Source organism: Salvelinus sp. IW2-2015, unplaced genomic scaffold (genome assembly GCF_002910315.2).
Source record: "Salvelinus sp. IW2-2015 unplaced genomic scaffold, ASM291031v2 Un_scaffold1510, whole genome shotgun sequence".
In the NCBI taxonomy this organism is placed as follows: domain Eukaryota; kingdom Metazoa; phylum Chordata; class Actinopteri; order Salmoniformes; family Salmonidae; genus Salvelinus; species Salvelinus sp. IW2-2015.
The window spans coordinates 58,418-74,288 of NW_019942954.1; the positions used below are offsets into that span (position 1 = coordinate 58,418).

The 15,871-nt window shown below is 42.0% G+C and overlaps 1 protein-coding gene across 3 annotated transcripts; it reads right to left on the reverse strand.

The window, feature by feature from the left end:
• Positions 1 to 388: 388 nt before the first annotated feature.
• LOC112071071 (fermitin family homolog 1-like) lies at positions 389 to 13,486 on the reverse strand. 3 transcript variants are annotated; one of them, XM_070439238.1, is given in 16 exon segments: positions 389 to 1,118; positions 4,127 to 4,268; positions 4,426 to 4,550; positions 4,796 to 4,943; positions 5,035 to 5,111; positions 5,230 to 5,461; positions 5,764 to 5,813; positions 6,027 to 6,155; positions 7,211 to 7,318; positions 7,454 to 7,556; positions 7,692 to 7,878; positions 8,699 to 8,839; positions 9,364 to 9,597; positions 11,169 to 11,327; positions 11,652 to 12,215; positions 13,123 to 13,482. In XM_070439238.1, coding segments are annotated over 14 exon segments (2,001 nt in total). In that variant the 5' UTR covers positions 11,320 to 11,327; positions 11,652 to 12,215; positions 13,123 to 13,482; the 3' UTR covers positions 389 to 944.
• Between the last annotated feature and the right edge of the window lie 2,385 nt (positions 13,487 to 15,871).

A 15,871-nucleotide genomic window follows, 5' to 3' on the forward strand; every position in this document is an offset into this window, starting at 1 on the left:
GAATAGTAAATTCMACTTTTGAAACTATACTATGAGTTTTTAATCACCAAAGATAACAGTAAAGTATTAATTATTTTTTGGAGGTCGCCTATTCAATTATCTAACCCACGTGCTAGTTTTTGTTTTTTATTAGCATTCAGGACGATTAGTCAATAGCAGAAAAATCAATCGCTCACRGTACTCGGCTCTGATTGGCTTATTTGCTGTACGTAAAGCGTATCCGCCAATGGTAGAGAAGTGCTAGAATTTTCTAGGTTCTGATAGGTAAGTCTGAGAGCACAGAGGGAAAATCTCACATGGGGTTATAACTGATCTAAAGGCTGGAAAGACAATTATGTGGACATGTCATGAATTGCTCCCAGGGAATCACCATTACAGAGAAAACAACTGACCTAAACATGTTTCTCAAGTTTATTTCAGTGCATCTCAGTCAGCAGAAATTKCAGTGTTTTCTCTGAAAACAAATGTCTCATTCAACACGATAATAATCCACCACCAGAACMATCTCAGAAATATATTTTGGACTTGTAATAAAATTGCAAAAAAGTTACATTCTAAAACATCATCCAAGTAATATGTATAAAACAGGGCAATGAACATATATTGATTGTGAAAGTAGCCTACAACATTGAATTGAAAGACTGGGCTACACCAAGTCAAACAAGATGTACAGCCCATGTGCTGAATTAATTGCTGTCTCTGCAGATGGACCATGCAATKAAAGCAGTAGGCCAGGCCTAACCGTCAGACAAAGTGGCCTTGTAGAGATGGTCTACCCATCCTGTAGAGATGGTCTCAGGATTAAATATAGTGACAAAGACATTCTACTTTTCTCTGCAATTTACAATATGAACAAATATTTGATGTAGTCTGCAAAACCATATCAACAATATATTTAAATTATTTCTTGCCAGCAGCACTAAGTGAAAGCTGATGTTCCGGGTTCATTCCTGCCCTCCAGTGAGTTTGTGGAAGAGTTCCTCATCCAGTGTCTCGTTCTGGTCTTTGGAGCGTGTTGAGAGGAAGATGTATCCTCCTATGTACTCATGGACCACCTTACAGTCACAGCTCACACAGGAGAAGGCTATCGACACATTCTGGTCAAACTCTATGGCCACCTGAAGACATTKAACAGTATGGATTAATATTGATTCATGTACTTTATAGATACAGTACCTTGCAAAAGTATTCATAACGCTTGGATTTCTTCACATTMTATTGTGTTACTAAGTGGGATTAAAATATATTTGTCATTTTATGTCAACAATCTACACAAAATACTCTGTATTGTCAAAGTGGAAGAACATTTGTAAAAAAAAAAAGTTTTTATGTATAAATGAAATAACTTAAATGTAGTCGTTGCATAAGTATTCAGCTCCCCGGGTCGATACATGTTAGAAACACCTTTGACAGTGATTACAGCTGTGAGTCTTCTTGGGTAAGTCTCGAAGTGCTTTCCTCACCTACAGTCGTGAACTGTAGGTGGGGGCCTATCCAGAACAAAAGTTTTGAGAATGACACAAATATTAATTTTCACAAAGTCTGCTGCCTCAGTTTGTATGATGGCAATTTGCATATACTCCAGAATGTTATGAAGAGTGATCAGATGAATTGCAAAGTCCCTCTTTGCCATGCAAATTAACTAAATTCCCCAAAACATTTCCACTGCATTTCAGCCCTGCCACAAAAGGACCAGCTGACATCATGTCAGTGATTCTCTCGTTAACACAGGTGTGAGTGTTGACGAGGACAAGGCTGGAGATCACTCTGTCATGCTGATTGGAGTTCAAATAACAGACTGGAAGCTTCAAAAGGAGGGTGGTGCTTGGAATCATTGTTCTTCCTTCTGTCTCTTATACACATCTAGATGTGTATAAGAGACAGGTCTCCTAAAGTTGATTCAGCTGTGGGATCGGGGCACCACCAGTACAGAACTTGCTCAGGAACGGCAGCAGGCAGGTGTGAGTGCATCTGCATGCACAGTGAGGAGAAGACTTTGAGGATGGCCTGATGTCAAGAAGGGCAGACTGATATTCTGCAAAAGGTACAGGGATTGGACTGCTGAGAACTGGGGTAAAGTAATTTTCTGTGATGAATCCCCTTTCCGATTGTTTGGGACATCCGGAAAAAAGCTTGTCCGGGGAAGACAAGGTGAGCGCTATCATCAGTCCTGTGTCATGCCAACAGTAAAGCATCCTGAGACCATTCATGTGTGGGGTTGCTTCTCAGCCAAGGGAGGGCTCACTCACAATTTTGCCTAAGAACACAGCCATGAATAAAGAATGGTACCAACACATCCTCCGAGAGCAACTTCTCCCAACCATCCAGGAACAGTTTGGTGATGAACAATGCCTTTTCCAGCATGATGGAGCACCTTGCCATAAGGCAAAAGTGATAACTAAGTGGCTCGGGGAACGAAACATCGATATTTTGGGTCCATGGCCAGGAAACTCCCCAGACCTTAATCACATTGAGAACTTGTGCTCAATCCTCAAGAGGCAGGTGGACAAACAAAACCCCACAAATTCTGATAAACTCCAAGCATTGATTATGCAAGAATGGGCTGCCATCACTCAGGATGTGGCCCAGAAGTTAATTGACAGCATGCCAGGGCGGATTGCAGAGGTCTTGAAAAAGAAGGGTCAACACTGCAAATATTGACTCTGCATCAACTTCATGTAATTGTCAATAAAAGCCTTTGACACTTATGAAATGCTTGTAATTATACTTCAGTATTCCATAGTAACATCTGACAAAAAAATCTAAAGACACAAAAAGCTCAAAACTTTTGGCCACGACTGTAGATTCATAATTCTTCAAGCTCTGTCAAGATGTTTAGGACCATGGCTAGACACCAATTTTCCAGTCTTGACAGATTTACAAGCAGATTTAAGTCCAAACTGTAACTCGACCACTCAGGAACATTCACTGTCTTCTTAGTAAACAACTCCAGTGTTGGTTTGGCCTTGTGTTGTAGGTTATTATCCTGCTAAAAGGTGAATTTCTCTCCCAGTGTCTGGTGGAAAGCAGACTGAAGCAGGTTTTCCTCTAGGATTTTGCCTGTGCTTAGCTCCATTCCATTTATTTTTATCCTGAAAAATTCCCCAGTATTTGCCGATGTCAAGCATACCCATATCATGATGAATCCACCACCATGCTTGAAAATAGGGAGGCAGTTACTCAGTGATATGTTGTGTTGGATTTGCCCCGAACATAACGCTTTGCCATGTTTTTTTTGCAGTATTACTTTAGTGCCTTGTTGTAGACAATATGCATGTTTTGGAATATTTTTATTCTGTATATTTGTTTTCTTCTTTTCACTCTGGTGGATTCACTACAATGTGGTTAATCCATCCTCTGTTTTCTTCCATTACGGCCATTGAACTCTAACTGTTTTAAAATCACCAATGGCCTCATGCTAACATCCCTGAGCAGTTTCCTTCCTGTCCTGCAGCTCAATTCAGAAGGACGACTGCATCTTTGATGTGTCTGGGTGGTTTATGTATAATCCACAGCATAATTATTAACTTGACCATAATCCTTAAAGAGATATTCAATGTCTGATTTGTTATCGTCACCCATCTACAAATCACTGCCCTTCTTTATGAGGCTTTCGAAAAGTTCCCTGGTCTTTGTAATTGAATCTGTGCTTGAAATTCAACACTTGCCTGAGGGACCTTACAGATGTTGTATGAATGGGGGAGAGAGGAAGAGTTAGTCATAAAAAAGTCAACTCCTATTATTTAACACAGAGTGAGTCCGTGTAATTATTTTATGTGATTTGTTAAGTCAAATGTTACTCCTGAACTAATTTAGGCTTGGCTGAACAGAGGGGCTGAATGCTTACGCAACGACTATATTTTAGTTCTTCATTTTTGGGGGGATTTTCTCTTCCACTTTGAGATTACAGAGTATTTTAAGTAGATTGTTGGAAAAAAATGACAATTAAATAKATTTTAATCCCACTTTGTAACAAAATAAAATGTGAATAGATCTAAGGGGTCTGAATAGTTTTGCAAGGCTAAGTATATTTTCAGTAAAAAAATGGTTTCTCTTATTACAAAGACAACTATTATCCTTGCTTTCTAATCTGTAAAAAGCAATCAATCAATCTAGAGCCATTTACCTGTCTGATCTCCCAGTTGACATTCCACTGTTTCATGTTGGCAAATCTCCAGGTGGTGACAGGCAGGCCAGTGGACATGTCAATACGGATCAGACGGTTATAGGAGATACCCATCAGCTCATCCTTCTTACTGCCTCGGAACCTGGAACACACACACACACACACACACACCATGATTGTGTGATAAGTAACTTTACCTGGGACCTGAAGATTTACATTAGCTCGCTGAGCTAACGCCTAAGGCTAAGGCATTATCTCAGCCTTGAGGTGTTTGAACCTGGTCGGTCACATTTACGTACCTGACTATGTAGTATTTGATACCAAACTCAGCCAGGGACTGCCAGGCATGGATGAAGCCCATTTTAGCTTCATTGAGAGAGAGACTGGCAATGTTCTGATGGGCCTCCAGGATCCTCGCTGTCAGCTGGACAGCAGACAGGAGTCAGAACAGGGACATTTAGGCTACTTTACACAGACATTATGTCAGTCCTTTAACAAATACTGAGAGGGTAAGTGAATGGAATAGAATGATCTGGACGTCGACAGATTGTCAGTCTGAGATTATAAAACCACTGGAAAGCTCTGATGACATCCTCTCCCTGTCTGTGGCTCACAAACACTGAATCATGTTTGATTGATCATCACCCTATATTGCAGATAGACCCCCACCTGTTTGGTCTTGTACCTCTTGGTGTATCTAGGAGAGACAAAGCACTCAGCGTTCATCTCCATGGCTTCCAGGTCTGGAGCAGACTGACCAGGGGGGGGCGCCAGACTCTTCATTTGCAGGAACGACTGGATGTTCTTCACCTCCGACCTAGACCAATCCCAGTTTCTCCTAGTCAGTTTACAGTCAGAACCCTATTAATGTGGTAAGGCATGGGAAGGATTAAGTAAGAACGTGTGACCTGTAGGAGCTGTAAGCCATGGTCTTGCCCTTGGAGGCCAGAGTACACGCTGCCTTCCACTTGGCATACTGCGTCTCCTGGATAAAAACAGGAATATCATCACAATATTGAAGGGGAACAATGGAGTCATGTTCTTGGTGCCCCCCCCCAAAAAAATATTATAATAATTTGGTTCAATAAGAAATTGCATCTTACGTTGTCACAGCGGATGTAGACCTCGCTCATCCCATCAGCCACTGGGAGCAGCAGCTTGATGCCAAACTTCTTGTCCGTCACATTGACGTCAGGGACCACCTCACATCCTCTGAGATGCAGCTGTTCTATGGGCTCTCCACTAGCTGCCTCTTTGTTCTTGTAGTAGGAGACGGTGGTGTCTTTAAACACGAACCAGTACTCCTTATACGAACGCAATGCCAGCCTTTTAGGCCTGGGGTACAAAACAAAATCCCCCCAAAATAAAAACGATTTGAGGAAAAATGTGAACAGGTTGTGTCCCCACACAGTCACACTGTTGCACGTTGTTGTGTGAACTGTCTGTGTCATGGACTATCTACAGTGTAGCATATTAACCTTTCCTTCTGTAAAGTGTAATGGCATTTTACTTCTACGACTTATCATTCTAGGTTTCTAAAACCCATGTTTCCATTTGTTACACAGATATAGAGTTACAGTATACAGTACCCTATTAATGTGTGTTTCTGGCCATATACAGGGGCCTTTAGGATTTACCTGAACAGCTTAAGGGAGTCTGCCAGCTTTGGAACGTCTGTGATGTCTTCCTGGGGGGGGGGGGGTGCAAGCAACTGTCAATTATCCTGTGACTTAGTGACATCATCATGTTGAGACATGCAATCGAAGCAGACAACCCATCAACCCTTGCTTAAATACAGGTGTTGCACCCTCTGAAACTGTTGAAAACATACACACTTGTTTATCATTTATACTGTATATAAAGAATATGAATTGTTTAAAATAATAAAAACTCCACTTACCAATATTCTGTCTGTTTTTCCTCCAAGTGTGACCTCTAGATTGGATAAGGCAGCCTCTACTTCATCTATCTCCGGTTCATTGGAGAAGTCCAGAGGTTCCGTGGAAATGGTCATCTTACATATGTGATACTGAAACAATATTAACAAAATCATTAATAATCATCACTTAATGATGGGAATTGGGGGATATATCATACTAAGAGCAACAGGAGATTGTACAATAAACAGTACATAAGAATACAATGCACAGTAGATAAGAATACAATGCAATAGTAGATAAGAAATACAATACACAGTAGATTAAGAATACAATGCAACAGTAGATAGAATACAATGCACAGTAGATAAGAATACATGCACAGTAGTAGAATAAATGCATGTAGATAAGATACAATACACAGTAGATAAGAATAAATACACAGTAGATAAGATATAATGCACAGTAGATAAGAATACAATGCACAGTAGATAAGAATACAATGCACAAGTAGATAAGAATACAATGCATAGTAGATAAGAATACCAATACACAGCAAATAAGAATACAATGCACAGTAGATAAGAATACAATGCATAGTAGATAAGAATACAATACACCAGTAGATAAGAATACAATGCACAGTAGATAAGAATACAATACACAGCAGATAAGAATACAATGCACAGTAGATAAGAATACAATACACAGCAGATAAGAATACAATACACAGCAGATAAGAATACAATACACAGTAGATAAGAAGAGTAGAAAACTAACAGACAAGTTAAAAACCTAAATATACCCAGTCTTGTGCTGTGTAAAAGGCAGGTCTGAACCCAGAAACTGTTTTTAGTTCAACACTTGAGGCCAGACGATGACACAGACTGGGAGTAGACAGAGAGAGCCTTGTGATTCCAGTAACTATGCAGGTGAGAGCAATAACCATCTCATGGATTTAATCATTTTTATAGATCAGTTGAGAATAAATCAGTCAGAGATGAAGAACAGTTAAAATTCAATATGTTTTTCACTTAATACTTTTGTGTTATTTATATTTTCTCACCCAAAGGAGTTCAGGAGGATAACCAGACTCCCTCTCTGCCTCCTGTGGGATTGTCCTCTTTCCCATCATGCCTCCTTTGGGACTGAGACACCAAACCAGATGGATAATAGTGTGTGCGTGTGTGTGTGTGTGTGTGTGTACCTGTAAGGAGGCGAACATGAGCATCTCCTCCTCAGTGCAGTTGATCTCCTCAAGTAGGATGGACCAGCGAGCCTGCTCATACAGCTGGGTTATCCTCACAGCATCATACTGAAACACACATCAATAAATCAGTCAATGTTAGGGTTAGAGCTGGTCTTATGGTTACAGTTAGTCTCACCTTCGGGTTGAGGTTCAGTGTTATTCAAACACTCACTTAGGTTTAAGGTTAGGGGTTAGTGTTACCTTTGGGTTGAGGTCAAAGAAGCAGTGGTATTTGAAGCGTAGCTGCAATCTGTCATGTTCTCCGATGCCCTGTTCCATCAAGGAGCGGGAGGAGTCCAGCCACCTGTCAATCACATCAGCAGCCTATCACAMTAAACCAGGAAGTGTTCAGGGAAGAGACAGAACTGTCCTCCAGCATAGCAAAGCCAACAACTAGTAACTCTTCATATCAAGGTTTTTGTTTCTGAGAAACTCTTACCCTGCGTTGATGATGGCTTTGTCCACCATGGACAACTGCTGGTACATCTTGGCCAGCTCTACAGGGGGCAGGTTGGGCTGGCTGGAGGTCAGGGGGTTGTCCCCAAACCATAAGCTGGTGGCCGAGGCTGGAGTCCCGTTCTCTGGGTCATAGGTGGGCACCATGGTCTTACTGTACAAGGGACTGCCTGGAGGGGTCAGGTGGAGGAGGAGACACAGTTCAGGGACCATATTCATAATTAGAGTGCTGATCTAGAATCAGTTTAGCCTTTTAGATCATAACAAATAAGATTATATCAAGGGTACCTGATCCTSGACCAGCAGCATTATGGGAGAAATGGGCCGGTCTTCATTTGTTAAACTCCTTTGAAATGGTTCAGAACTACAGTCAAAATGATGCTGATTTTATGAGTTGGAATCCTCAGCTGCTCWATACTGTAGCTACTGAAACAGACTCAGAAAGTGTGTGTGTCTGCGTTTCAGCCTTGAGAACATTGCAGCGTACTGTACTATTCTTTCAAATATCTGTCGTGATCGCTCTATTCTTTTAGATRTTCAGAATTCTCCATTCCTTCTTAGATTGTTTCAGAAGTCTACAGAAGCCACCATGTGGGCTGAATCTGGTGGTGTGAGACKTACAAGTCAGAAAAGATCCACTTTGAGTTAGCCTGAGGTTCTAAACTTTGACTGTGTTGCCATGGTGATGAATGAAATCCCTTCACAGCATGATTGAAGATGACCTTCGWGATATGAGGAAAGTTTACGCCAGGCTAACTTCACCATGCGGATAACTTAGCCTGAGGTCCTGATGGTTTCTGTGATTCAATAAAAGGTATATTGACAGAGTGACAACAACAATGGGGATGGGTAAAGCAGAAACAGGCAGTCACCTAGGATATGGCTAARTTGGTTGAAAAGTCTTTACATGAAAACAGACGGGAAGAATCTGACGGTCTACTGAAAATATCCATGTCGATTAACACATGATTCTAACTCTGCTTCTCTCACCTGTTCCCCCAGAGCCTCCATTGAAGATGTCCATATCTAAGATGTCTTCCAGCGCTGGGTTCTTGTCTTTCTTCATCTTCTTCTTCTTGGGCGGGTTATCTGGAGGCTTCAGCAGGGACAGCTCCTCTGGCCTCCTGATGTCTAGAGGAGAGAGAGGAGGTCAAGGAGAGTTCCTGCCCCTAAACCCTTGCCCCTAGACCAGTGGTTCTCAAATTTATCCTCGTGGACCCCCAGATGTTTCCCAATTTTGCTGTAGAGCTGAACTAGCTCACCTGATTCACCTATTCAAGGGCTTGATGATTAGTTAACAAGTTGAATCAGGTGTGCTGGCTCTGGAATAGATKAAATACATMGAAGGGTCTCCGAGGAGAGGTTTGAGAACCACTTCCTTAGATCCCTAAACCCCTATACCTAGATTTAAATCACTAACCATTAGGTCCTAGCCCCTACCCCCCTCAGTCCCGGTGAAGATGTGAGAGGACTGGAGAAGTATAAACAATATGACAAACATTTTCTTTGCCACCAATCAGTAATGGGAACTTGACCATATTAAACACTGATCCAATCCATTCAGATCTACAGTACACTAGTGCAAAGGGACTAGTGCTTAGGGATTAGGGGCTAGGGGGTGAGGATAGGGCCTCATACACGGGTAGGGTACTCACTGAGTGCTCTGCAGATCTTTACGACGGTCTTGAAGACGACGGCAGAGTAGCTGACGGTGAGTTTGACCGTCTTCATGTTGGGCAGCTGCAGGCACAGGGGTTTGTGCTGGGGAGTGTATCGCAGGTCAGCGTCTGCCTGGACACCYTACTTGTCCAGGGTCCAGTGGGTCTTCAGCAGCCAACAGCTCCTCTGCTRCCACCACAGAGCATGGTCTGACCAGTCCTGAGGGGCCTCTGACGGAGAGATGGAGATGGGGGAAAGAGCGAAAGAGAGGATATATGGTTGGGTAAAAGGACAGTATTTTCACAAGGCACAAACATTGCCATTAAACATGTACAGCTGTATGTATTATCCACAATTAAAACCGCTATTCTCTCGTCTAATAGGAAACCGGTACAAAAGTATCTATATCCACAGTAAAACGAGTCCTATATCGACATAACCTGAAAGGCCGCTCAGCAAGGAAATGCCACTGCTCCAAAACCGCCATAAAAAAAGCCAGACTACGGTTTGCAACTGCACATGGGGACAAAGATCGTACTTTTTGGAGAAATGTCCTCTGGTCTGATGAAACAAAAATAGAACTGTTTGGCCATAATGACCATCGTTATGTTTGGAGGAAAAAAGGAGCGGAAGGCTGCAAGCCGAAGAACACCATCCCAACCTGTAAGCAGGGTGGGCAATCATGTTGTGGGGTTGTTGCTGCAGGAGGACTGGTCGCATTCACAAATAGATGGCATCATGAGGTGGGGAAATAGTGGATATATTAAAGCAACATCTCAAGACATCAGTCAGGAAGTTAAAGCTTGGTCGCAAATGGGTCTTCCAAATGACAAGACCCAAGCATACTTCCAAAGTTGTGGAAAAATGGTTTAAGGACAACAAAGTCAAGGTATTGGAGTGGCCATCACAAAGCCCTGACCTCAATCCTATAGAACATTTGTGGGCAGAACTGAAAAAGTGTGGCGAGCAAGGAGGCCTACAAATCTGACTCAGTTACACCAGCTCTGTCAGGATTGGGCCAAAATTCACCCAACTTATTGTGGAAGCTTGTGGAAGGCTACCAAAACGTTTGACCCAAGTTAAACAATTTAAAGGCAATGCTACCAAATACTAATTGAGTGTATGTAAACTTCTGACCCACTGGGAATGTGATGAAGAAATAAAAGCTGAAATAAATCATTCACTCTACTATTATTCTGACATTTCACATTCTTAAAATAAAGTGGTGATCCTATCTGACCTAAGACAGGGACTTTTTACTAGGATTAAATGTCAGGAATTGTGAAAAACTGAGTTTAAATGTATTTGGCTGAGGTGTATGTAAACGTCCGACTTCAACTGTATATGGCTTAGTCATATAAAGTACATGTTGTCATACACCCCCTTACCTCCGCTGTAACAAACACAACACACCTTGTATCTATGTGAAATAAACCAAGGCTTAGGTCACTTTCATACCCTCTTACACTAGGGGAATTCCATAGTGTCTAATCCTCCTGAATGAAGGCAGGATGTGTCTTAAATCACGCCCTATTCTCCATGTAGGACACTCATATTGTAGACGTAATAATTGTCAAAGSTAGCGCACTACACAGGGAATAGGGTGTCTTTTGAGATTTCTCCCAGGTGAATAAACATAAGATAAAGTGATGGACTTTAGCCCCTCTGGCTGTGGTACTGAAGCATTGTGGGAGTACAATACTACTCAGCACTATAGATGAATGTAGGGCAAACAAGGGTGTGTTCTCCAGGCTAGAGACAGAGAGGGTTGGAAGAGAGAATGAAAGAGAAAGAGACTTACTGATCTTCTCCACCAGTTTGAGCATGAGTCCTCCAATGTGCAGGTCTCCCTTGACTCTGAATTTAAACCTCATACCCTCGTCTCCATCTCTCTGGTCCACCTGTACTGACAGCTCCCACGACATGTTGCCATACTCTGCCGTGTTCATCATGACCCTGCCTGGAGAGCAGAGAGTTTAGGTGAGAGATAGAGGYCTTATTAATTAACAAATGTATTTGTGAAGAGTGTTGTATGAATAAAATATGATTGAGCGACTGATCCTGCTGTGGCTTCCCCAAAACACTGACTGAAGAGACAGGTCAGCGAAAGGGCATGTTCAGTCTCATCTGCAGTACTGACTGACTAATATAAATATAGCACCCTATTCTCTATATAGTAGGGCTGCCCCCAACTAAAACAAATATTGGTCAACCAAAAGTTGTCTGTTCATCGATTGGTTGACATTTTTAAATGTGTATTTTTCCATACACAGACACAACCTACGTGAAAAAAAATCTACTATATGCAGTGCTTTCGGGAAGTATTCAGACCCTTTCCCCRTTTCCAAATGTTGTTACGTTACAGCCGTATCCTAAAATTGATTAAATACATTTCCCCCTCATCAATCTACCCACAATACCCCATAATGACAAAGCAGAAACAGGTTTTTAGACATTTTATTCAGACACTTTGCTATGAGACTCGAAATTGAGCTCAGGTGCATCCTGTTTCCATTGATTATCCTTGAGATGTTTCTACAACTTGATTGGAGTCCACCTCTGGTAAATTCAATTGATTGGATATGATTAGGAAAGGCACACATCTGGGGAGGGAGGGAGGTGACCAAGAACCCAATGGTCAATCTGAAAGAGTTCCAGAGTTCCTCTGTGGAGATGGGAGAACCTTCCAGAAGGGCAACCATCTCTGCGGCACTCCACCAATCAGGCCTTTATGGTAGAGTGGCTAGACCGAAGCCACTCCTCAGTAAAAGGCACATGACAGCCCGCTTGGAGTTTGCCAAAAGGCACCTAAAATACTCTCAGACCATGAGAAACAAGATTCTCTGGTCTGATGAAGCATTTAACAGGTAAAATAACATCTCAATGTTTATATCCCAGGACAAATTAGCTAGCAACAGCAAGCTAGCTAAATAGAACAAATTAACGTTAGCTAGCTAGTGCAAGCTAGCTAGCTAAATTGCCATACATGTTTAATGTTTTTCGACCTGTCCCCAAATTAATGTCATTGGTTCAGAGTTTGTTTTGATATTTTAACCTGCGTGTCGTGATCGCGTTTGGTGTGGGGGGGGCAAAATACATTTATGCACGATAGCGCACGCGCGCAGCCGGTTTGGGTTCATACACTGCATGCTTTTCCGACGTCGTAGTAGAGCATAATTAATTTTACCAACACAAAAAGATCCCACCATGTCTAGCGTATTTGGAAAGTTTACCGAAAAAGTTTATTTTTCCATCAGGCCTGTCATTACATTTTTTTTCTACCGATATCTACTTTACGCGCATAAAACGTTTCGATGGAAACCTGGTTATTAAATAAGTCTTATTTTTATTCGCAGGAGGAAATCTGGAACAAAAAAAACGTATTTAGGTCTCAAAACTGTTCTGAGACACATCCATGGTGAAATATGAATGACAAAATATATATAAGGACTCCTATGTCGATTTACAATAGAGTAGGTTAAATTCAGTAGCACATGCCATAACAAATGTGAAATGTAGGCTTACATTATAAACGATAGGCTAGATTGTATACTAGCCCAGTTTTTTTCTCAAACCTCCTCGGGATCCCCAGACGTTTCACAATTTTGTTGTAGCCCTGAACTAGCTCACCTGATTGACCTAGTCAAAGGCTCAACCGCGAATGAGCCGCAACCGAAACCTCAGCGATGTGTAGGCTACAATCTCTATTATCGTGGTAAAACCGTAACAGAACACAGGTATGTTAGAAAACTCACCTTGATAAAAGTTTGAAACCTCTTCTCTCTTTTTTTTCTGTGGTGTGTGGTGCGGTCTCATGCGGTCTGCTGTCCCGTTCSCTCAGGACAGGTACCCGCCCCATACACACAGTTAAGGAAGTAGGCTAGCCTAGAAGTTTCAGCCTTGTCTTGTAAAATGTCRCAGTAGCATGAAGTTCTGCTGTCTGTATTACTCTTAAAACTACCAACAACTACACAACCCCTTCAAATTAGTGGATTCGGCTATTTCACCCACACCCGTTGCTGACAGGTGTATAAAATCGAGCACACAGCAATCTCCAAAGACAAACATTYGCAGTAGAATGGCCAACACTGAAGAACTCAGTGACTTTCAACGTGGTACCATCATAGGATACCACCTTTCCAACAAGTCAGTTAATCAAATTTCTGCCCTGGTAAAGCTGCCCCGGTCAACTGTAAGCACTGTTATTGTGAAGTGGAAATCTCTAGGAGCAACAAAGGCTCAGTGAAGTGGTAGGCCACAATCAAATTGATTTATAAAGCCCTTTTTACATCAGGCCACACAAGCTCACAGAACGGGACCACCGAGTGCTGAAGCATGTAAAAATCGTCTGTCCTCGGTTGCAACACTCACTACCGTGTTCCAAARTGCCTCTGGAAGCAACATCAGCACAAGAACTTCATGAAATGGGTTTCCATAGCCGAGCAGCCGCACACAAGCCTAAGATTACCATGTGCAATGCCAAGCATCAGCTGGAGTGGTGTAAACCTAGCCACCAATGGATACCTGGAGCAGTGGAAATGTCTTCTCTGGAGTGATGAATCATGCTTCACCATCTGGCAGTCCAAAGGGACGAATCTGTGTTTGGAGGATGCCAGGAGAACGCTACCTGCCCGAATGCATAGTGCCAACTGTAAAGTTTGGTGGAGTAGGAATAATTGTCTGGGGCTGTTTTTCATGGTTCGGGCTAGGCCCCTTGGTTCCAGTGAAGGGAAATCTTAACGCTACAGCATACAATGACATTCTAGACGATTCTATGTGTCCAACTTTGTGGCAAAAGTTTGGGATCCCTTTCCTCTTTCAACATGATAATGCACCAGTGCACAAAGTGAGGTCCATATAGAAATGGTTTGTTGAGATCGGTGTGGAAGAACTTGACTGGCCTGCACACAGCCCTGACCTCAACTCCATCTAACACCTTRGGGGTGAATTGGAACGCCAACTGCCAGCCAGGCCTAATCGCCCAACATCAGTGCCCGACCTCACTAATGCTCTTGTGGCTGATGGAAGAAAGTCCCCGGAGTAATGTACCAACATCTAGTGGAAAGCCTTCCCAGAAGAGTGGAGGCTGTTATAGCAGCGAAGGAGGGACCAACTCCGTATTAATGACCATGATTTTGGAATGAGATGTTTGACGAGCAGGTGTCCACATACTTTTGGCCATATTGTATTTTATAATCTTGTTTACTTCTCAAAGGCTGACTATAATTTGCAATAGGTGTGAGGAAGAAGCACATGTAGCCTAACCTACCTATTTAGGATAGTCTGAGTTTTATGAATCAGACAGTCAGCTCACCTTCCCTTACTTTAATAACATCCTGTCTCTATGTGTAAATCTGTACAGTATGAATCATAACACTAGCCTATTTATTTATTGATTTATGTAGTGGCATTACACATCCATTCACAAAACTAAAGATCAAATATAATTTGAGTTACTGTCCAACATGTTACATAAGAATGTACACATTTAGAAACTCCAATCATTGAAACACAGAAGTTTAATTGAATAGTAGGACTACATGGGTAATAATGACTCAAGCCTGCCATCCACTGGATACTTGTGGTAGACTGACAGCATACAGYAGTGGCCAACCCTCCTCCTACAGAACTACTGTAGGAGGAGGCTTTTGCTCCTGCCCCCTCTAAAACACCTGATACTACTAATCATTTTCACATTTGGACCGTGATTAGCTGAATCAAATGTGTTAGAGCAGGGCTGGAGCAAAAGCCTCATGCTGAAACCCCACCTCTTTAAGGAATACCTAGGATAGGATAAAGTAATCCTTCTGACCCCCCCCCTTAAAAGATTTAGATGCACTATTGTAAAGTGGCTGTTCCACTGGATGTCATAAGGTGAATGCACCAATTTGTAAGTCGCTCTGGATAAGAGCGTCTGCTAAATGACTTAAATGTAAATGTAAATCTACAGTCACTCAGATGGCATCCATGTAATACTTACCACTAGATTATAAAGCCATCAGTGAGTTGGAGGAGCCTAAATGGGAGTGGATCAAAGAGTTTCTCTCCCCCTCAAACTTATAAAGCAGTGAGTCAGTCAGTCAGTCATACCGGGCAGGCCAAACTACTACTTAGTGAATATAAGCAGTTCAAGGCCATGAGGGATGTGGTCGATCCTCTAAAAAGAACAAGGCTTTCAAGTGAGGAGTTCCATGTAGTATTATGTTACAATGTGGTGGTGTCACCAGCAGAGGGAGCTACTATAGAATTCTGAAACCAACTAGGAAGGCCCTCTCTCTCTCTCTCTCTCTTTCTCTCTCTCTCTTTCTGTCTCTATCTCTCACTCACTCTCTCTCAATTCAATTTAAGGGCTTTATTGGCATGGGAAACACATGTTGACATTGCCAAAGCAAGTAAAGTAGATAATAAACAAAAGTGAAATAAACAACAAAAATGTACAGTAAACATTACACTCACAGAAGTTCCAAAATAATAAAGACATTTCAAATATCATATTATGTCTAT